This window comes from Prinia subflava, assembly GCF_021018805.1.
Source record: "Prinia subflava isolate CZ2003 ecotype Zambia chromosome W unlocalized genomic scaffold, Cam_Psub_1.2 scaffold_37_NEW, whole genome shotgun sequence".
Lineage (NCBI taxonomy): Eukaryota > Metazoa > Chordata > Aves > Passeriformes > Cisticolidae > Prinia > Prinia subflava.
In genome coordinates, this window is record NW_026960612.1 from 1,662,129 (window position 1) to 1,685,745 (window position 23,617).

The window sequence follows — 23,617 nt, forward strand, 5'->3', positions numbered from 1 at the left end:
GATTTGATTGTGGTCCTCAGGATAAACTTAACCGCTCAGGGACCAAACTTAGTGGTAAGCCTCTATCGGCTAACAGAGGAGGATGAAAATAAGGTAGACCCAAGAGTTTGGCATACCCAAGGAGAAGGGAGGAGGATAGAAATGGAGCCTATCTCTATCTAAATCCAGAGACGGGAGGAACCCATCAGGATAAAACAGTACCCTATTTCCATGGAGGGAAGGAAAGGAGTGAAACCCGTAATTGATGACCTAGTGAAACGGGGTATTTTAGAACCATGGCTGTCTGGACATAACACCTCAATCTTGGCAGTAAAAAAGGCCGACAGAAGTTTTAGGTTGGTTCAGGATTTGCGGGCGGTGAATCAAAGGACAAAAAACAGCTTCCCCGTAATTGCTAATCCCTACACCCTCCTGAATCAGATCTCTTCTGAGGACACTTGGTATAGTGTGATAGACCTCAAAGATGCCTTCTGGACTTGCCCCTTAGCAGAGGATAGCCGGGACTATTTTGCTTTTCAGTGGGAGGATCCAGAGACAAATAGAAAACAGCAGTTCCAATGGACATCCCTGCCCCAGGGGTTCACCAATTCCTCCAATCTATTTGGACAAGGCTTAGGGTGATTGCTGAGTCAGTTTGCCCCGGCAAAGGGAACAAAGCTGTTACAGTATGTGGACGATCTATTGATCGCGGGTCCCAGGGAGGAGGACATGAGGGAATGCACCATAGCACTGTCAAATTTCCAAGGAGGGAAGGGGTTAAAGGTGTCAAAATCAAAATTTCAGTTCACAGAGCAAGAGGTAAAATACTTGGGACATTGGCTAACTAAAGGAAAAAAGAAATTGGACCCTGACAAAATTGCAGGAATTGTTGCCTTAGCTTCCCTGCGAACAAAGAGGGAAGTGAGGCAGCTGCTGGGGCTCCTAGGGTACTGCAGGCAATGGATTGAGGGATATAGTGAGAAGGTGAAATTCCTATATGAGAAATTGATTACAGACAGAGTGAAGTGGACCGAGCAGGACGAGGCTCAATATGAAGGATTAAAAGGAGCTTTGGTGACAGCCCCGGTACTGAGTCTTCCCGATGTAAGGAAGCAGTTTCAGTTATTTGTAGATGTCAGCAACCATACGGCATATGGAATGTTAACACAAGACTGAGCAGGGATCAGGAAGCCAGTGGGGTATGTGTCAAATCTCCTGGACCCTGTGAGCTAGGGCTGGCCCACTTGCTTGCAAGCTATAGTTGCAGTGGCACTAATGGTGGAAGAAGCTAAAAAGGTCACTTTTGGGGCACCATTGGTGGTATATACCCCACACAATGTTAGAACTATCTTGCAGCAGAAGGCGGATAAGTGGCTCACTGATGCAAGGTTGCTAAAATACGAAGCAATACTGATCCACTTACCCAAGTTGGAGCTGCGGACAGCTGCTGCCAGAAATCCAGCTCAATTCTTGTTTAGCGAAACATCACAGGAATGTAATCATGATTGTGCTGAGGTGGTAGAATTACAGACAAAAATAAGACCAGACTTGAAAGAGGAGGAATAGAGGGATGGCGAGAAATGGTTTGTAGACGGGTCTGCGAGGGTCATAGAAGGGAAAAGAAAGTCAGAGTATGCAGCAGTGGATGGAAGATCGGGGGCGGTTATAGAGTCAGGACCCTTAAGCGCTAGCTGGTCGTCGAAGGCTTGTGAATTGTATGCCGTGTTGCAAGCGCTCAGGTGGCTAAAAGGGAATTGAGAAACAATTTATACTGACTCTAGATATGCCTTTGGGGTGGTCCACACATTCGGAAAAATCTGGGAAGAGCGAGGGCTGGTAAGCACCCGAGGGAAATGGTTGGTTCACGAGGAATTAATAAGACAAATCTTGGAAGCAATAAGGGGGCCTGAGGCCATCGCCGTTGTGCATGTAAAGGGGCACCAAGTGGGTATACAATTCAGAACTCAGGGAAACAACTTGGCAGATAAGGAAGCAAAAAGGGCAGCCCTCCTGGTGGTAAGCACCCCAGAAATCAGGGAGGAAAATACACAAGAATACCCCTCCCATTTGTCTCCAAAGGAGATTTAGGAATACAAGAAATTAGGAAGCCAGTGGGAGGAGGGAAAATGGAAATTGCCAGATGGGAGAGAGTTATCCAGGGAATACACGAGAAAGGTTTTGAACCGGCTTCATCGGCAGACACACTGGGGAGCGCAGGCACTGGCAGAACAGTTCTTGAAGTTCTTTGGATGCAAGGGGATTTATGAGTTAGCAAAACAGGAAGTGCTGGGTTGTATGATATGCCAGAAAATAAACCAAACTAGATCACGGCAGACTCCTTTCGGGAGTCGGCCCCTGGCATATCAACCTTTTGGGAGAATTCAGACAGATTTTACCGAATTGCCCAAGGTAGGGAGATATAGGTTTCTACTAGTAATGGTAGATCAGTTAACACACTGGGTAGAAGCCTTCCCAAGTACTAGGGCAACAGCTCGGACAGTAGCTAAAATCTTATTAGAAGAAATTTTCCCTCGCTATGGGATAGCCATTGACTCTGACCAAGGGACCCATTTCACCTCAAAGATTATTGGGCAATTAGATGGGACTACCACACCCCTTGGCACCCTCAGAGCTCAGGCTGGGTAGAAAGAATGAACCAAACACTGAAAGCACAATTGTCAAAGCTGATGTTGGAGACAAAGATGTCCTGGGTTAAATGTCTCCCTTTATGTTACATTCCCCTGGGGAAATGGTTTCTTCTCCCTCAGGGACCCCTGGAACTCCTGTCATGTAGTCTGACCCTTCCTTCCCCTTCTGACCCCATTGGCTGTGTGCCAGCTAGCCCCTCCCTCAGAGACCCTAAGATAAAGGGTCCCCTGTCCCCCGGGAGCTCTCTCTCTCCCGGGACATCAACCTGGAATAAAGGACTTGCAGCTAAAAGGGTAAGAGAGCCTCTTTTGAATCCTTGTCCTGTCTTTCTTGATATAATCCTCCAAGGCCTGAGAAGGGCTGAGCTAGCTGAGACCCTTTGAGGGGAATAGAGGTTTTATATCATTTGACGCCCAAGTGGGTATTAATATAGAAACCCATGCGGAGCTGGAGACCTTTCATGGTCTTAAAAGCTTTTTGGGAAGTTCAATTACCCTAGGCACTTTGGCCACATGTTGTAGCTATAGGTGAGTAGGGATAAGCTCGTAGCTTGTGGTTGCCCACCCACGAGTGAGCTAGAGACAGGACCTTCAGTTGCTTCTGACTCAGCAGATGATACCACGGACCAGGTAAAGTCCTCCGTTTGATCGGTACCGCAAACTGGGAGGGCGTCATTTTACCTTGCCAGTAGCAGCGGGTGGTTTTTAGGACCCTGCGGCGGGGAATTTTTTTTCTTTTTTTTTTTTTTTTCTTTCGTTTCTGATTGCCGCAGCCCGCGGACCCGTGGGGCGGCTCCGCACAAGGAGCCCTGCTTTTTGGGGAAACCCCGGCCCGGGCACGTATCCCATCGGCCAAGCAAGGCGGCGGGGACCCCCCCGGTGCCACCGGGGCTGGAGAAACGGCGCGGACGCGTGACCGCAGCCCCGGAGTTTTCCCTGCCTGTTCTCTCTGGTTATAGGAGACACAGGAGTTACATACAGCTGACTTTAACAGCTGGAGGCTGGATTTTGAGCTAATAGCTTTCAATAATATCGAATCATGGGCATGCAGCTATCAGCTCCTCAAAAGAGTATATTAAAACAACTCCAGGACCTTTTAATTAACGTTAAAATTTCCAAAAGGCTGCAAAAACGTTTTGTTCGCTGGTTAGAACATGAATTTACTGAAGCTGAATTGCTACAGATAGATACTGTTTCTTTTTGGGATTACGTGGGTACGGTGATCACGGATAAAGTCCAAAATAATGATCACGCCGCTTCTGTATTTATCCCAATATTTTTGCAAGCTCGTAACCATCTGTTAGAGTTAAACAAACCCAGCCAGGAGCAAAAACTTACCCCATGTAATCCCCCCTCTGATCCACCTTTATACCCGGGTTTACCTTTGTCCCGGGATCCTTTTAACAAAGCCAGTTTCTCTCCTCAGGATCACGGCGGGGGGGCAGGGGCGGCCCGGGACTTCTGTGAGGCGGCAGGGTCCCTTAGGGACCCCCTCCACGTGGCTGATAACAATGGCGGCTGCCATGTGCCCCGACCCTCCCCCCACGACCCCTTCCCCTCCCAACCCCCTCCCTCTGCCCCCGCCCCCATCCCATACCCCTGTGCCAACCCCTGCTGGCCTCCGGCAGCCCCACCCCACCCCTCCTCCCCCTGCCTCCTTCCCGGCTGCTGCGGCGGCTCAGGGGGGGCCGGCTCCTCCTCCTCCTGCCTCCCCGGCAGCAGGGAGAGGGCCGCCCCCCACACCCTGCACGGCCACAGCGGGGGGTATGATTGCCACACGGCGGGGGGAGGGGGACAGCCTGGGCTGCCCAGCCAGCACGCACAGAGCACGCTTTTCCTTCCCCACCCACAAGGGACTGATAACACTGTAACCCCGGTATCCCCAGACACGGGGGGTCCGGCAGCAGCTTCCAGACCCTTGGCAAATGCAGATGAACCCATTTTCTCTGTAGCTCCAGTAGCATATGTAGGCAGGAGGCAGGGTACTCGGCAATACCAGCCCCTCTCCTACCAAGACAAGAAAGAACTATGCAAAGTACAACGTGAGTTTGGCAGGGACACCCCCATCTTTAAAGGGATGTTTAGAGCCACATTTGATTCTAATGAAATGGTTCCTAATGATATTAAGGACTTATTCAGATGTCTGTTATCTCCCTCAGAGTATGATCTGTGGGACAATATGTGGAAAAGAGCTTTAAGAACACTTTTACAGGAGATTCAGCAAAACCCTAATATGGCTAAAGACACTGAGAATAATGATATTACATTTGAACATCTGTGTGGTGAGGGTGCATGGGCTTGCCCTGAAAAACAAACCCGAGTATTATCCAAACAAATTTTACTTAGGATTAGCAATGTTGCAGAGAAAATGTTTTATCAGCTACCATCAAGGGAAGGGAAAGGAAGTTATGTCAATGTTAAACAATTTCCTACGGAGAATTTCTTACAGTTTGTTGATCGTCTGAGGACACAGGTGGAACACCAAATACCAGATCCCGTGGTGCAGGCAGAGCTGATCAAAGAGATGGCTCAAAGAAATGCTAATGAGACCTGTCGTAGAATTATCCTCACTCTCCCCTTGGACCCACCACCTACTCTGTCCCAGATGATAGAAGCTTGTTCCAGACGGGCAGAACTGTTTTGCACTTCTGAAAGACACCCTGGAACAACACACCCACAGCATACAGCCCCTGCTAGACCACACCCCAGCAGGCCACAGATGCCACCAGACCAGCTGCAGCGCATCATCTGCCTCCGCTGCAAGAAACCAGGACACTTCGCCAGATCCTGCCCCCAGACGCAGAAGCAGAAGAAATCCAACAAACAAAAAAACTGAATTTACAGCGCGTGCCCGCGGTTGATACTACAACGCGCAAAGATATAAATGTAGCGGGACTCACATTGGCAAAAGCTTCTCTCTTAAAGAAAAAGGGGGGGGAGGGCAGGTCACGGGGTGTGGGGGTGCAGAAAAATGTAAATGTTAAATGCTCAACTAACAAGGTTTGGCAGCCACTTGGCCGTTTTAGACTTGTAACTACCAAAGGTTTCCATTTCAGATCTACTGAGTGGATGGTTATAACAGTTGACCTGTCTAACATCTCACAGGACCTGACGGTTTACCACGTGGGATTGGACAGTGAGTATTTTGTTATTGGGGACACAGCACACACACCCTTGGAAATTGAGATAGCTCCCATGACCATAAAGGGAAAAATAATAGGCCTCATGTTGTTGGCTCGTTGTTTGCACCCACCCTTTTATCTGATAGCGGGGCAGATTCTTGCCCAAGCCATTCCGGTTCCAGCAGAGATCACAGCAGACGGTAAATCACCAGAGGTCTACTGGACAGAGGTGGTGGGGGAACCTAAACCCTCTATGATGTGCAACATTATTTGTGGGTCAGAGCGCCTCCAAGTGGCGGGAGTACTCGACACCGGAGCTCAGGTCACCGTATTGCCACAAAGCATGTGGCCTTCAAACTGGGAATTAGAGCCGGTGGCAGGCAAACTTCAGGGCATAGGAGGAATCTCAATGGCAAGGATTTCGAAAAACGTGGTGCAAATTGAGGGACCTGATGGAAAGGTGGCGAATGTCCGTCCTTTCGTAGCAGATTATAACGCCCCACTGTGGGGGAGGGACACCATGTCTCAGTGGGGAGTCCGATTGGTCATTCCTAAAACACCCCAGGATTTTTGCAAGTAGCCACTGTGGAGCGCCCTACCCAGAAGTTAAAGTGGTTGGAAAACACCCCCAGATGGGTAGCACAGTGGCCTTTGAGTAAAGAAAAGCTCAAGGCGCTGGAAAAACTCGTGGAAGAGCAATTGGCTCAGGGACACATTGTGGAGACAACTAGCCCCTGGAATTTCCCGATCTTTGTGATAAAGAAACCGGGAAAGGATAAGTGGAGGTTGCTCCATGATCTAAGAGAAATTAACAAAATAGTAGAAGACATGGGACCCCTCCAACCAGGGATGCCCACTCCAACTATGCTCCCCCGAGATTGGAAATTGGCTGTCTTAGACATCAAGGACTGTTTTTTCCAAATTCCATTGCACCCTGAAGATGCCCCTAGGTTTGCCTTCTCAGTTCCCACTGTCAATAGACAGGCCCCAATGAAGCGTTATCACTGGAGGGTCCTTCCCCAGGGTCTCAAATCGAGTCCTTTTATATGCCAACAATATGTAGCCTCATTACTGTCTCCAATACGCGCACAGAGAAAAGAAGCCATCATCCTTCACTACATGGATGATGTGCTAGTGTGTGGCCCCAATGACTCTATACTCCAACACACGCTTGACCTAGTGGTTAAAGTTTTAACCTCTGCTGGATTTCAGTTACAGGAGGACAAGGTTCAAAGGATGCCACCTTGGAAATACCTGGGCTTGCAAATCAGTGCAAGGACTGTTGTTCCACAGAGCTTAGAAATTGGTTGCAATCCAAAAACTCTAGCAGATCTCCACTCCCTGTGTGGGTCCTTGAATTGGGTAAGACCCTGGCTAGGCCTCACAAATCAAGATCTAGAACCCCTCTTCAATTTATTGAAGGGGGAGAAGGAGCTGACGTCTCCCAGGGAGCTGACCCCAGAGGCGAAGACAGCAATCGAAAAGGTACAAAAAGCCTTGTCAGAGAGACAGGCTCACCGGTGTGAGCCAAAGGTGCCTTTCCAGTTTATTGTTCTAGGAAAACTGCCACACCTGCATGGCTTGATCTTTCAGTGGATCGAGGAAGAGAGAGATTCACTGTTGATAATAGAGTGGGTTTTCCTCTCCCACCAAAGATCCAAGACCATCACAGAGCCACAGGAGCTGATAGCACAGCTGATTCGGAAGGCCAGGGTAAGATTGTGTGAATTGGCAGGTTGTGACTTTGCATGCATTCACCTCCCGGTCAGACTTTCAGAGGAGGGAAAGAACTCTCCTGAGAGATTGACCAAAGAGATGTTTGAGCATTTGCTGCAGAGCAATGCCAGTCTCCAACTATCTCTGGACAGCTACAGGGGACAAATATCAGTCCATGCCCCGTCCCACAAGTTGTTCAATGAGGAATTCCACCTTATTCCTCATGAGAAAAGGAGTCGGAGACCACTCAAAGCTCTCACAGTCTTCACAGACGCATCGGGGGCTTCAAACAAGTCCGTGGTGACTTGGAGAAACCCACGGACTCAGCATTGGGAAGCTGATGTTGAGTTTGTGGAGGGATCCCCCCAAGTGGCTGAACTGGCCGCAGTGGTAAGAGCTTTTGAGAAGTTCTCAGAACCAATCAATTTGGTAACCGACTCTGCCTATGTGGCGGGAGTAGTGTCCAGAGCGGAGCAGGCTGTGCTCAAGGAAATAGAGAATGAACATCTCTTCAGGTTGCTTTCAAAGCTAATCTATTTGGTTTCTCATCGACAGCACCCGTTTTACGTGATGCATGTGAGGTCACACACTGATTTGCCAGGTGAGATCGCAGAGGGGAATCGCCAGGCAGACTCCCTTGCTGCACCAGTTGAAAAGGCACATCTCCCTGATGTCTTCCAGCAGGCAAAACTGAGTCACCAACATTACCATCAAAATGTGCCAGCCCTGATCCGACAATTCCAACTAACACGGAGCCAGGCTCGAGCCATTGTAGGTACCTGTCTGAACTGCCAGCTCCAGGTCATGCCATCGATGGGCATGGGGGTTAACCCCAGGGGCCTGGGCAGCTGTGAGGTATGGCAAACAGACATCACACACATTCCTAGTTTTGGTCGCCTCAAATATGTTCATGTGAGCATTGACACATATTCAGGTGCAGTGTATGCCTCTGCCCACGCAGGAGAAAAATCCATACATGCCAAGCAGCACCTAGTGCAAGCCTTTGCAGTGTTGGGAATTCCAAAAACAATCAAAACTGATAACGGCCCAGGGTATGTGTCCAAGGAGTTCCTAGAATTTGTCCAGCAGTGGGGAGTGGAGCATAAAACTGGCATCCCTCACTCCCCCACAGGTCAAGCTGTGATCGAGCGTGCACACCAAACGCTCAAACAGGTTCTGGCTAGGCAGAACTGCTCGGCTTCGTGGATGACACCACAGCAGAAGCTCTGCAAAGCCATGTTCACCATCAATTTTCTAAACTGTTCATTTGAAAACATGAGTCCACCTGTGGTACGTCATTTTAACAGTGGTGATCAGTTTAAATTGTCTCAGCGTCCACCGGTTTTGATTAGGGATCCTGAAACTTGGGAAACCAGAGGTCCCTATGAGCTTGTGACCTGGGGTCGTGGCTATGCATGTGTGGCTACTCCCTCAGGCCCTCGGTGGATTCCCCAGAAGTGGGTGAAACCTTTTGTCCCCAAAAATCCAGCTCCAGCAGAAGGGGACGAGAAGCAAGTGACCGATGCTTCGAAGAGAAGACGCCGCCGGATGGAAGAGAAAGATCCTCCTTAGAGGTGGATTCCTTCTGGCAGAAACAGGAACTTTTAACATGTTTTAAAAATGTTTATTTTTCCCTTCCAGAGAAAACCTACCTCCCACTCAACCCTATGATGAACCCCATCCAAGTTGTCATCCTGCTAATGCTGAACAGTCTGGCAGCTGCATGGATCATCCCTCAGCCACGTCAGAACGTCTGGGTAACCCTGGCACAGACACTTCAGCAAGAAAACATATGTTTGTCCACTGCAGCAGCTAAGAATCCTATGTCTACCTGTCTGGTAGGAATTCCTTTGCAGGCTGGAGAATTTCCAGCAGGCTTGGACAAATACAGGTCCAACGAAATTCCAGAGGCACACACCCCACAACCACACAAAGATCATCAGAAGCAAGACGTGTTTGCCATGAACCCCTTAGCGGAATGGGTGCAGGGTTTGCCCAGGGTAGCTCATGAACCCCAGGAGTTAGAACTATTGGGTTCCTCCCCTGCCACATACTGCATCCATTTCTCTGTCATCCCAAAACCCTCTAGCACTGACGAGTACCACCTTATAAAGCAGTTCCGGGGAGAATTTACTGCAAAGAGGTGGTGTCATAATATAAGCCACATTGCATCAGACAACCCATCCCACTCCAAACCCAGAAGCCTCCCTAGAGGATTGTTCTTGGTTTGTGGGGATCGGGCATGGGCAGGAATTCCATCCCGGCTTTTCGGAGGGCCATGTACCATAGGGCGATTGTCCGTGTTGACACCCAACCAAACTTTAATTCGTGAATGGACACACAAAAACAAATCGGCTGACAAAATTCAAAAAAGGAGTGCTGACAATTTGGACCCAAATTGTAATTCAGACATTTTTCATTGGGCAAAGTCAAAAAGAGTTGCTGTATCCCTGTTTCTTCCGTGGGTAGCAGCAGCCAAAGCTCTAGGTGAATTGGGCCAACTAGAGTGCTGGGTGGTCAAGCAGGCTAATTTAACATCCATCGCCATCAGCTCCCTCCTAGAAGACGAGGAGATTACCAGACAGGCCACGATCCAGAACCGTGCTGCTATCGATTATCTCTTGCTATTGCATGGACATGAATGCCAGGAATTTGAAGGACTCTGTTGCATGAATTTGTCCTCAAAGGCTCCAAACATCCATGCTGCCCTCCGAAGCATGAACAACATGATCGGACAAGTGAAGCAAGAATCAGAAGATTGGATCAAGGAACTGTTCAAGGGCTGGGGACTCACTGGGTGGTGGACTTCTGTAGTCAAAACAATTATGTTACTTTTTGTTATCCTTTTCCTTGTAACCATAGCATTCGGAATCCTACGCTGTTTGATTTTCAAGGCTATTAATGGCCTCATATCTTCTACCTCAGAAGTCAACCATATAGAGTTGGCAAATCTAAAGCGGTCCGGTCTCCCTACCAACCATAAGTGGTGGGAAACCCGCACTCCGTGTTAAACAGAATTTGAGAATTTCTCTCTGTATCTTTTTAAACAAAAAAAGGAGGAGATGTTACATTCCCCTGGGGAAATGGTTTCTTCTCCCTCAGGGACCCCTGGAACTCCTGTCATGTAGTCTGACCCTTCCTTCCCCTTCTGACCCCATTGGCTGTGTGCCAGCTAGCCCCTCCCTCAGAGACCCTAAGATAAAGGGTCCCCTGTCCCCCGGGAGCTCTCTCTCTCCCGGGACATCAACCTGGAATAAAGGACTTGCAGCTAAAAGGGTAAGAGAGCCTCTTTTGAATCCTTGTCCTGTCTTTCTTGATATAATCCTCCAAGGCCTGAGAAGGGCTGAGCTAGCTGAGACCCTTTGAGGGGAATAGAGGTTTTATATCACCTTTAGCCTTGCTAAATGTGAGGACTGCCCCACTCCGAGACCGGTTTATCCCCTTTCGAGATGTTGTATGGAATGCCGTACGAACACGGAATGCCTGTCAGATGGGCAAGTCCAGCCTTATTTGATAGCAATACACAGGAACCTACAGGTGCTGAGGAAGAAGGAAGTAGTTATGCAAAGCACCCCCCTAGGGTTTGCAATCCACAAGATAAAACCGGGGGATGAAGTGTTAATAAAAGCCTGGAAGGGAGTTTCCCTAGCACCACAGTGGGAGGGCCCATATCTTGTTCTTTTGACCACAGATACAGCTGTGAGGACAGCTGAGAAAGGGTGGACCCATGCCTCTCGGGTAAAGAGAACTGAGAGACAACAAGAGACGCCTGAGTGGAAAATCACCTCCTCCCCCAGGGATCTAAAGATAAAGCTGCACAAATGCGCTAAATGACTGAGGAGAATTGGATAAGGTGTTCACAACCGGGGTGTCCATGTTTTCCATGTATTCATTTTAAATGTGGTTACTGTGAGGAGATTTGGGTGGTGCATTGTAACTGGGGATATAGACCTAGGGGATTGTGTGACAAGTGTTATGAAATAGAGCAAGAACTGACCAGCTTAATCTTAAGGCTTGCCACGGACTTGGGGGTACTGGAATTAGATTCGATTGAGTGGTTCTGTATATTTCAAAGGGGAATAAGGGGAAAATTGGTTTCAAGAGCCCAGGTCCTAGCAATCGAGTGTCAAAGGACCAATAAAGTACCTTGCAATGCAGAAACGGTAAAGATATCCAGGTGGGGTGCCTTTAAGAGGAGGTACGCAGCTCAACAAAACTACAGATCCTGGGAAGAGTTCCCCTGCAGCCGAGAAGACAGATTACCTTGCCGCTGGTGGCAACCCAGTGGGTAGAGATGCAGGCAGAGGAGTACACCTATGGGGTATCCTAATAGTCCTGAACCTAGCTGTGTGCCCTATGGCTGGTCAGCCTCGGCGAGTTCAGCTTAGCACCAAGAAGGAGCAAAAGTCTGCGGAAACCACAGCATACCAAGCCCTGGATAGCTGCCAGAAGGACGAGGGGTATAGGTACTATGCCTTTAGTGGCACCTGGCACAGAATGCTCACACTAGGCAAGCAAATGGTGAATCATGGCCCAAAGGCAATGCCTAAGGATAAGCGGTCAGACTTGCTACTAAAACAAAGGAACAATGCAAACCATTTGGGGGCTAACAGCGAAGGAATGTGTCTGAAAGAAACTTTTAGCTTATCAGTTAGCAAGGAATTAAAAAAGGGGTCCGAACAAATGGATAAAATTCAACATTTGGGAAGCAAAGATTGGCTAATAGAAAAAACGTTACCTGTAACTTGGGCCCGAGATGGAAACAAGAAACATGATATCCCAATCCATCTGCGAGACAGGCTCTTAAGGTTACAAATTGCAATTGTGAAAAATGTGAAATGATTAATTCATGTTCTTATGGTAAATTGGAAAACTATAAAATTGTATAAATTTGTATTGGGTAAAAGTCTATGTTTTAGGAGACCTTGTAGCAGATGGTGAAACTAACAACCCTGAAAAAGCAGGCGCCTCCATTCAGAAAGGAACAAAGGATTTTCGGGAAAGCCTGCAGCCTTCTCAAGTACCGGAAGGAGACCCATCAAGATAAGGTGGTCCAGCAACTCACACCTTGGTTGCCACTTTCACAGACTATCAAGCAACATCATCCATATCTCGATCATTCATCAACCATAAGGATCTATAGAAATTGGACATTAACATATGAACTGAGAAAAGAACTCTTTTCTGCCTGGTCGGGGAAACTCCTGAATTTGTATAGCTAGTCGGGAAACAATGGGATATATGGGGAAATATTGCCGAGGGCAGAATAAAGTGTATAAAAACCAAGCCCCAAACCAGGCAAATTTGTGAACCGTTGGGGGAGATAGCAGACTGCCAGGCTCTGTATCTCACGGTTCACCCTTGGCATTTTCCCGGGAAAAACTCTGTCAAGTATCTCCGCTGTTAGTGGGTTTATCAAAATTCTGTGATTCGATCTTTATTAATAAACCAAATTATTATTTTAATTGGAATATTGTATTGGCATTTATAACACAATAGAAATGCTTTCAAATCTTACTTGGGATGCCCTGGAATTACTGGCCCAACAACATCCTAAACTGAAAGTTTCTATACATCAACACTGGGCAGCATTAAACTCCTGGTTGGCTGAAGAAGGAGCCTCTAGGAAATTAAAAGGGGTTACATACCAGTCAGGGATTAACGGTTACGGGAAAATTGTAAGGGACCAAGCTGTGGGAATTAAAAGGGTGACGAGGCTGCAGACCTCATGGTGGGAACAACTTCTCAGGGAAAGAATCTCGCAGGAGAAGATAGGGCTTATTATACTATGCCCCCTTACTGGAATAATAGTTTTACCTTGCATAGCACCTGGCCTCATCTGTTCAATATATCTGATAGTACAAGGAATACAGGTACTAAGGATAATGAACTTAAGGGGAAAAAAGGAAAGCAGGGTGGCAACTGCATTGGCTAATGAAATCAGGAACTCTAATTGGGATTGGAGACAGAACAAACGCAGTTCCTACCAATATGGTAAATAACACGTTCTCCTCTTTATTCTCGAAATGGCTGGTTTTATACAGTGCAAAATAGTTTACAGTTGCAGGTGCATTTCTATTGGTATTCAGCGTGAGCAAATATGTAAACTATTTCAGTTTAAGGCAGTGACCGTATTTCCGTCCTAGCTAAAGTATGCACACACCTTAAGTGAATTTCTAACTGCGCCACAGGTTTATCTACTACTACACGGGCCCAAATCTGAGGCCTTGCAGGCCCAAATCTGAGGCCCAGTTTGGGATAGCTCAACCTTCATTCCATAAGACATCCTGCTCTTGCTACAGGCTAACTTTGATGCATGGGTAAGAACAAAAAGAAGTAGCCATAGGGATAACATTCAGCCTGGATTTGAACAATTAGGAATGGTAAAGGGACAAGAAAACAGGAATTATATGTTGAAATTATAAGGGGGGGGATTGTGATAAATGATGTTGGATAATTCATGTTTATAATGTATGTATAATATAAAGCAAGTCATGGCCTTTGAAATAAACGGTAAAATCATACAAGGCTGGGAGGGGGGTAGACAGATTCAGGAATGACCCTTGCCGGGAACCGGGGAACCACCAAATTTACAAGAGAAAAAGAAGAGGGGAATGTTGGTGGAGAGTTAAAAAAATATAATTTCTGTATAAGTTAACCACGGGGTTAAGTTGAGGTATGTATGGGGGGAGGAAGGTAGAGAACGTACAACTGGAACTTGACGCAGCTCGGCTTTGGAACAAGCGTCAGCTTCTGCAACCAGCTCCATGCCATTGTAATGACCGAATCAAGTGTGACTGTAGCCCAGGAGATAATTGAGAAGCATTGTTTTAACCAAACCAAGTGTGGATCAGGGTAGAAGCGTAGGTATGATTTAAGATAGTAACTAAGGAATAGGATAATCAGTATCTAGGGGTGGAGGTTAGTTAACATGTGTATAATTTAAACTATAAAAATCACAAATCGACTCTGTATTTTTGGGGCACAAGATTTGGGCACTGTATGCCCCTGTGTCCCCGCGCACAAATAAAGAACCGCATATGATCGCCTTCGTGTGGTTATATGTTTTCCTACGCTAACAAGGGGTCCGAGGAAGATGGGTCCTCGCCAGAGATGGGATTGTGAATGACGCAACCATTACCACCGAGATGGGCCGTGCTCCGTCACCAGGGGCACGCATTTCAATACGTGAGTCCCAGAAGTCATACCTAATCTTCATCTCCTCGCAGAAGGACTATTCAATGGGCCAAACGGCAAAGATGAATCCCCACGAATATGAAGGAAAGCTGATTCAACCGACCGAGCGGGCAAGGATGGACCACCATGAATATGAAGGAGAACTGAAGGGACAAAGAAAGCATGGAGTAATGCTTGGTCCCGCTAAACGAACTGTATAAAAACTGGGCTCAGGGAACCGAAAGCGTGAACAGGGGGAGCTGCGGTGTGATAGAGGCCGTAGCTAAGGTTCACCCAGTGCCGATACTGGGATTCAACACTGATTCTTTGATTGCTGACTTACCCGAAATTCTGTCCAATTATTTTTTCTAAAATTAACAAAATCATTTATTAATTTGGAATTCGCTCAGCATTTATTACACTAGACATCACCATCACTGATTTATGATCCTGGAAAAGGAGCTGGACATCACCATTGCAGGTGTATGATTCTGAGAAGGGAAGATGAACATGACCATCACTGATTCACAACCCCGGGGTATAGAAATTCAACGTCACAAATAGGAACTGATCACAATGGAGTATAGAAATAAGACTTATTTCAATCCTAAGGTATAGAAATCTGACTTCACAAATAGAAACTAGGAGGAAACCACAGAAAAAAAACCTGCTGAGAAATGCTTATGAACATGCTCAGTAAATACCAGCAAGAATTAACAGTCAGTGTGCAGCTGGAGGGGAGACCCCACTCCACTGTACCCAGCACCACGCTGCTTTGCTCACACTTTATCATTTGAACTAATGAATTAATAAATTGATCGTTGCTCGATATATTGGCTGAGTGTGAAAAAGGCTTATTGTATGTGTGGCTCTACGCAGATATTTACTATATGTAATTTGATAGATAGAAAAGTTATACTATGTTAACATTAGAATAATGTAGTAAATGTAGTTTTGTAATTAACAATGTCATAGTACAATAGAAGCTGTGTATGTGTGTTATATTTTTTTGCTCAAGAAGAAAAATTCCTCAGCACAGAGATAACATTCACAGAGGCCCCTAAACCTTCTAGTGAAGAAGAATTTATGGCCTCTTATCCACAGAACCTAACTTTCTCAAGGACGTATGCTCTCATGTGTTCTTTTAATTAACAGAAAGCTTTTGTGACAAGAAACAGCTGAAAATTACTCGTTTTACGTAAGATATGAATAGTCATCAACTGAAGGCTTAAAAAAGAAGACTTCTCTTTGTTCTGAGCCCTTCTCCCTCTAGCCTTTGTCTGGAAGGGGGGCTGGGTCTTGGGTGGCCCGGGCTACCTTCTTTGCTTTTATTGTCTCATTATTTGTCCTGTCTCTGAAAACTTTTTAAACTTTTATTATTGTATTAAAATTTTTGTAACCAATTTTTATTCTTTATTAAATTTTCATAAATTTCAAAAAGCGAGTGATTGGCGTTTATCACACTGAGTCATGCTCCTCTTTTATTTCAGGCCTGACCAGCAGAGAAAGGTTTATAACTTCATGCTCCTGCGTGAGCACCTGGCCCGGAGCACGTAACACAGTGAGTACAGCAAGGAGGTGTCAGGCAAATGTGGGTATTGTGTAGCTCTTCAGAGGGCCCAGTTTTGGGATTAGCCTGTCTGCCTGTTCCAGTGCCCGGGAAGGCCAGTGCTGGTCAGGAGCGAGGGCATCTTGAGGGGAACAGAGAATGGCAAGGACAGCCCTGCGGTGTTCCAGGCAAGGCTTTTGAGGGATTCTGGGGGACCAGCCTTTCCTCGTGGAAGTTTTGTGTAAGACACACGGTTCCCAGGTGTGTCACGTGCCAGTTTGTCATGGAAAAGCGTGTATGAGTGACTTCTAATTCAGAGCTTAGAACAGGATGGGGAATGGCTTCTGGGCCCACATCTACGTAATTACCATAATGAAGCACAAACCCTTCTTTCCGAGGATAGAAGCCGATATTTTAGTTAAATAGTTTTGGGGTAAAACACGCAATAAATAAACCGCGCCCATTGCTCCCTCTCCCGCCGCCGAGGGGCGCCCCGCCCCGCTTTAGCCGTACAACATGACGCCACCTTGCACCTCCGTTACGTACAACATGGCGGTGCCCACTCGCCACCCTGTCCGGTAGACGGACTCCAGCGCGCAGGCGCCACTATTTCTTCCGGGCTCCAGCGCGCCGCTATTTCAATGTTGACCCGCGCATTTCCCCTTCCTCCTCCGGGTCCGGCGGCGCCAGGTATGGTGGCGGGCGACCGAGGGCTGTGGGCGCCCATCTGCCTCCATCCGCGACCCGGCGGGCGGCGAGCGCGATCCGAGGCCCCGAGGGGCTGTGGGGAGGGACCGGCAGTGCTGCTGCTGCCCGCGCGTGGGCTGGAGGGGGGGGCAGAGCTGCCCGGCAGAGAGGCCGGGCCTCCCCAGGCCTCTGCGGTGGGGCTCCCGAGCAGGGCCCGCGTCTCCCGGGGCTGCGAATGAAGCTTATGTTCACTACAAAATATGTAGCTGCTAAAGCGTTAAGCTGTTCCTCAGGAGAGCGTGGCATAATCCAGGCAAGACCAGGATGTTTGAACAGTGTTCAAGTTAGTTCGGGTGAATCTTCATTGGGATCGCGTCGTGTCCGCTGTCACGGCGTTTTGTTGTTCTCTGATGTAGTTGTATTGGCTGTCGTTGTTCAGGAAAGGCTTTAGTTTTATTAATATCGAATCGGCAGCTGCTGATTCACATCTGGCTCTCAGTACGGGTGATCCTGGGAGATGTGAGCTTCCGTGTGGACATCGAGCTCTTCACTAGTGCCGCTTTGGTTTTGACATATTTAGGGGTGAAAAATGGTGCAGCGCCTGACATACCGCCGTAGGTTGTCCTACAACACAGCTTCCAACAAGACCAGACTGTAAGTAAGACAGTTTGTAAGAAAACTTCTGTTGTAAATAGGTGGTGTTTCAGTTTTGATTTTTGTGTTAACTGAGTATTTTTCTGCTGTGCTTAGGTCCCGAACACCCGGGAACAGGATTGTTTACCTTTACACCAAGAAAGTGGGAAAGGCCCCCAAGTCAGCATGTGGTATTTGCCCAGGAAGACTTCGTGGTGTAAGTATGATGATAAACACCTAAGGGTGTTTCTCTGCAGCAGCATTTTTTTCTGTTCAAAGAGCTTTTCCAAGTATCCAATGGCCCTGTTTATTGACCAGTTCCTATTGAAATAATTTTTTTCTTTAAAATATTCAAATCAAATGTTGTAAGGTTTACTGGCAAAATAAGTTTTGGAAGCTCAAACCTTTTTTAATGCTCTTGGTATGCATTATTATTAAATATAAACTCTTGTTCTAGAAAATCCGAAAATTTTAAAGGTAGACAGGGCAATTCTATAGCAGATTTTAAAATGTAGATTAGACCTGTTAGACTTGCAGAAAAAAAGGTTAAGCCAAGTTTAGAAAAGTCTCATATTTAGAAAAAAGGAATTAATGTTCTTAACGTATTTTTCTTCAGAATGTTTTCTTGAAGTAACACCATTGCTTTTAAGAGTTATGGGAATGCTTGAGTAATGTTGGTCTTTGAGCAGTTCATATCTTTGAAAAAAACAGTCTTTTTTATAACCAATTTTATAACTAACCTCTTGGTGAGCCCCTGTGGTGGAATGAAAAGATCATATTAGGAGTGCTGAAGATGGCACATGCAATGACTTGTGACCTCGGTCACTTTTTTTTTAACTATGAAAGTGATACTGGTTTTTATATGGCATATACACAAAATTGCTGTCTTATGACACATTGCTTCTTTTTTTTTTTTTTTTTCCTGTCTGTAGGTCCGTGCTGTGCGCCCTAAAGTTCTGATGAGGCTGTCAAAAACGAAGAAGCACGTTAGCAGAGCCTATGGTGGTTCCATGTGTGCCAAATGTGTCCGTGACAGGTAATTTACAGAAAGCCAGCTTTATTCCTGAGGTTGCTTCTTACGAAATTTTTACATCTCTCTCTGTTCTCGTAATGTGGACCCAAACTTTGAATGCTTTTATCTGACACTAGTGTAGGGAGATGGAGAGTGTGTGTGTGGGACACGTCAAGCAATGGTGTGTGTGATTTTGTCCCTTGGATTTGCGGGAGTTTCTGCATGTGGAGCTCCTTTGTGGAGGCTTTGTGTTCTTCAGGATTTCTTACTGCACTGTTGCATTGATGCTAAATAGTCTGCTCAGGCTGGATTTTTATCTTTTGTATTGGCTGCCCATAGTAAAGATTATTCTGTTCTGTTGTCCTGTTTTGCCTTTTGCAAATTCAATTGAATTTTTCACTTCTTTGTAGTGGTTTGAGATTCAGAGATATTACTCGGTTGGATGTTAAGCAGCTTTATGGGGTTAAGAGTTAAAATGGCCTTTGCTGGGCCTCACTGAATTCAGTTTATTGTGTAGCAATTGCATATCCTATGCTTCCTTGGCAAGTTTGCAGAAAAACGTGACCATGAGTGTGTCATCTCTGTGAATGGGGTCAGCAGTCTAATGACAGGTTTTTTCATCTGTAGTGCCAGCATTTTTTTTCTTTTTGGCGTGTGTAAGTTCTAAGATAAATTACATTAGGCACCACTGAAGATGAGCTGTTACAACTGCAGAGCCATAGTGTAACTTAATTGTGTTGGTTTTTTTCTGAGTGTTTTCCCAAACAGTTAATGAGCTTGATAGGTACTTTTTAGTATATGACTATGTTTTATTCTTACTGTGCCTAAACCAGAAATAACAACCATCTCCTTTCCTGTAATGATCAAGTTTTCTCCTGCACCTGCTTAGTCATCTTTGACTGGTTTCTGTACTGCAGAAGTAGCCATACATACCAGATAGTTACAGAAGGCATTTAAATGTGTAAGGGTAGAAGAGTGTGTGATAGACTTGTGCTGTTAACCATGCTATTGACCATCAAATAGTCTGTTAGTATGTGAGTGCTGGTGCATAGATCTGTTCCACCTACTTGGTGGCCCTGCACATCTTCCAGAAATAGTGGTATTTGGGCATGACTTGACCTGCTTGGCTTTTCCCTGTTTATATGCAAGGAGCTTTAATCCTGACAGGGAAAATATTCCTGTCTTTGATAACTGGATGCACATAATTTCCTGTAGTTCTGAGGAAGAGAGCTAACCATGACTCGTCACACCAATTCTGACTTCAATAGAATTAAATTAATTCTCAAGTTAGGAGTTCTGCTTTTTGCCTTTGAAGTTTGTGAGGATGGTAAGTTTTCCCATGTTCAGCCATCAAGTATTACCTTGCTTGCCTCCAAGCCACTTACCCTAAATTTGCAGGCACCGTAGGCTGCCATCCCCAAACTGCAACATTCGTACGGTGCCACTGTCTCTGTCTTTTGCTGCTGGCAAGAACAGCAGCGGTTTCCCTTTTTATGTTACTGTGGAACTAACACCACACATGCACTGAATGTGGAAGATGGCAAAATTAATTTTAATTTGTCTTATTTTTGTGTTTATACTTTAGTAGATAGACGCATATCCTAAAGTAGTTTTTCTTTTCCAGGATCAAACGAGCTTTTCTTATTGAGGAGCAGAAGATCGTTGTGAAAGTGTTGAAGGCACAAGCACAGAGCCAGAAGTCAAAGTGAATCTATTTGCAGTTTCAGCCCAATAAATGAAATCTCCACTTCTCTTGTGTCCTGTCATTCCATGTGCAACTCAAAGCTGGTAGGAGCTGCTGCTTCTCGCAGGTTATACAGTGCAGAGCTGGGTTTTGCTGCAACAAAACCTGTAAATCAGGATGTTCTGTTCAGTGCTGCCTGCTGACAGGGAAATCAAGCAGCTGGAAGGAAGTCTGGTTAAACAGGACTCCCAGCTCAGGCTCAGTCATGTAGAGGGATTGGAATAACTTTCAGCAGTGCAGGTTTTCTTTCAGCAGCTGTTTATGAAGTCATTGGTGGACTCGGCTCAGAAGAAAGTTAGGCCTTCAAAAAAAGAAGAGCAAACAAAAGAGGACAGCTAGTATAAGCCTAAGGTAGACTTTTAATTGTATGTGGTATTACTCAAGTGATGGTGGAGAGAATAGTCTTAACTTCTCAAAGCCAGTGCTGTATCCACCAGATGGTTGCATACTGCTACATTTAGTTCTCCTGGAAGAAAGCTCCAGCAGTTGTATCCTGTTTAGTCTTGCTGGGTCAGCAGTTACAGGTACAATACCAACAGAGCTCCAGGGTGCAGCTAGGACAGACCTTTAAAGGCTTCCTGATTTAGAGTAGCAATTTGGGCCTCTGGTATTGAAATCTGAACCAAAGTTTGTTGGTTTCTTATCAAGGATGTAATTGTAATGTAAAAAGTGAAAATGGCTTTGCTTCATTCTGTTTTGTAGAGAATTCAATCTCTTAATGCTGTTCAGGAGTGTTATAGCACAGTCGATATGATTCTTGCTTTGCATGTATGTGCAATGGTATTCCTCAGCCCCAACTCTGAATTTCAAAGTGCTTTTAGTATGACGGGCACCTATTTTTACCTGTTTTTAACCAATAACTATTTTTTCAAAAAGTACTGAGCTCCACCATGAGAGTAAGAATGGAGGAGAAGTAATTACTGAGCATACAGGCTAACTGCGAGTTTTGAGAGTGCCACTTGAAGGGGTTTCTAAGGTCACTTGTGGAGTCTGCTCAGGTTGTGGCTCAGAGATGCATGCAGGTTGCTCCTGAGTGCATGCTGAGTGCAGCTCTGTCAGCTGTACAGTCAGCAAAGGGACAGGACAGAAGGATGAGTTGAAAAGCCCTGGTGGCAGTGAGCTGGTGTTAGGGTGAGATGCCTGGCAGCTCTCAGCTGCCTCCTGGGTGTGACAGGAGGAGGTGGCTCTGGTCCAGGATAAGTGACAATACTGTGCATGGTGAAAGGAGTTGTACCTCTCCAAGGATTTCTTCACAGTGTCCCAAGGAGTTAAAATGATTCTCAGTATTCTCAAAATGGATAAATGTTGTAGCTTGAAGTATGCGAAGCATTTTTCCTCAGCTCAGGTGCAAAGGCTGTAGCTCGTTAAAGGTTTGAGACTAACATTACTAACATTTTTGGGTGCTGTTACTATAGTTACTTTACAAGGTTAACATTTCCTTAGTTGTCTTACTGTTCTAGTACAAACTTAAGTACTTTAGCATGCTGGGAAAAAAAAAAGAAGCAGCAACAAGGGCAGGTGTGTGTAACCTGCCCCTGTTTTGCATCAAAGGCTGAGAGATTGGGGTTTTCCCTCAGGCTTTTGGAAAGGAGTAGAGATGGAGGGAGAATAATTTTGGAATAATGAGGATAAATGTCATAAACATCTGTTGACAGGCACTGAGAGGGAGATTATTCCAAACAGGAAGGGTAAGACTGGAAACAGCTAGCCATAAATGACATGATTGCACCAGAAGGCAAGAGTTACGAGTTAGGAGAAGTGGTATTGCCATTACAGACAGAAATCAAAGCAGTCATTAGAGGCAGTGTGTCACTGAAATGATAATAAGGCCTGTAATTATTTTAAAACTGTCTGAGCAGTTGGCTGCAGTGTAGGAATGGGGCAGACATTTAGGGAAGGGCTATGCAGTGGGAAGTAGGCTGGGTAGTGTGGCGTTGTGGGCGAGTTCAGCTGGCGCTGGAGCTGCTTTGAAATGTGCTCCCGTAACCTAGAATGAAGAGTTCTTCTCCGCCCCTTTCTTGAAGCAAGAGGAATTAGAGAGGCATGCACTTGAAAGGGGGAGTTTTTCTGACGTGCTGCCTGGCTGCTGCTCTCCAAAGCGAGCTGAGGACAGAGGCAGGAGGGGCCTGGCTGGGCTGGGCGGATGAGGTGTTAGCACATTTACAGGAGCATGTGAGATGGGCTGTAACACGGTACCCTGCTTGCTCCCAGCAGTGACTGGTGTCATGTGCCTTTTCCTCCCTGGTCTGTGTGCAGCTGTCAGGGTTGTTATAAATGAAAAGCTTGACTCGCCAATATATCAAGCACCATAGGCAATTTATTAATTGGTTCGATAAGAGTGAGTAAACAGCGCTGGGTGCGTGGGGAGTCACCGCCCCACCAACATGCACAAATGATCCTCTAGAATGTCCGTGTTCTTATACCGTCCTAAGTGCTTCATGTCCATAAATAATTTTGCAAAGTTACAATTATTTTCTTCATGATCTGGCACAAGTCAGCAGTTGTGGTTTTCTGAAGATCCGTGGGGGAGGTGGTCCAAGGTGGTCTTCTTGTCTCCCATTCTCTCTTTGCAGTCTACTGATATTATTTCTGGTTATACATTTTGCTTAAGTAAGTAAAAATATTTAGCAAGTGTGTTACAAAGTGTTTCCTTTTCTCTTGTGTAATCCTTAAAGCCCACATCTCTTGGAATGTGAAAGGAACAGGGCTTATGCCTTTATTAATATTCAGCTCTTTATTAAAGTGATCAGCTCTTTATTAATGTTATCAGCTGGATGGTAGGGTCTGACAGGAGTTCTTCACGCTGCTGTGGTAATCCGAAGGAGCAGGTGCTGTTGCAGTTCTCCACTCAGCTGCCCGCAGTAGGTGCCAAATCCTTGTTCCCATGGGAACAGTTAGAAGCTCTCTCTGGTCAATCATCAGGAGGCAGAGCGGTGGAGGTCTGTCAATGAAGTGCAAAGCAGCAGGGGCTATCTCTTTACCCTCATGGAAAAACCTCGAGAGTTTCCTGCTCTCTGTCTCTGTCCCTTGAGTTGGCCTAGTCTGCATGCCCATCAGACTCTTAATAGGTCATGGTGAGTTCTCAAACCAGGTCAGGGGGTGCGTCCACCTCCTCCTCGGCGAGAGCATCACCTGGATCTTTCACTGTGTCCAGTCTTCCATTTTGGGGTGCCTTTCATTCCCAAAGAACTCTCTCCCAGCGTGCTGTGTGTTCGTCTTATTTGCATATGCCCTCCTCAAGTAGGCAGCCTAGGGGAGGGAACTAGGTAAGCTCTGATTACAGCAGGCACAGCTAGGACAATTAACATGCTAATGCAGAAATGCAGGACCGGCAGGATGGCTGCCCAGCCT

General features: G+C 46.3%; 2 protein-coding genes across 2 annotated transcripts; both read left to right on the plus strand.

Annotated features, from left to right (window-relative positions):
* The first annotated feature begins 5,327 nt into the window (after positions 1-5,327).
* Positions 5,328-10,768, plus strand: LOC134565180 (uncharacterized). Its single transcript, XM_063424642.1, has 2 exons — positions 5,328-5,763; positions 9,107-10,768. Exons 1-2 carry the CDS (start codon positions 5,697-5,699, stop codon positions 10,474-10,476), a joined length of 1,437 nt encoding a protein of 478 aa, XP_063280712.1. The 5' UTR covers positions 5,328-5,696; the 3' UTR covers positions 10,477-10,768.
* Positions 10,769-16,802: 6,034 nt separating this feature from the next.
* LOC134565160 (large ribosomal subunit protein eL34) lies at positions 16,803-20,273 on the plus strand. The gene is made up of 5 exons (XM_063424620.1): positions 16,803-16,880; positions 17,458-17,531; positions 17,628-17,727; positions 18,443-18,546; positions 20,147-20,273. The coding sequence occupies exons 2-5, from the start codon at positions 17,467-17,469 to the stop codon at positions 20,229-20,231; spliced, it is 354 nt and encodes a 117-aa protein (XP_063280690.1). The 5' UTR covers positions 16,803-16,880; positions 17,458-17,466; the 3' UTR covers positions 20,232-20,273.
* Positions 20,274-23,617: the final 3,344 nt, after the last annotated feature.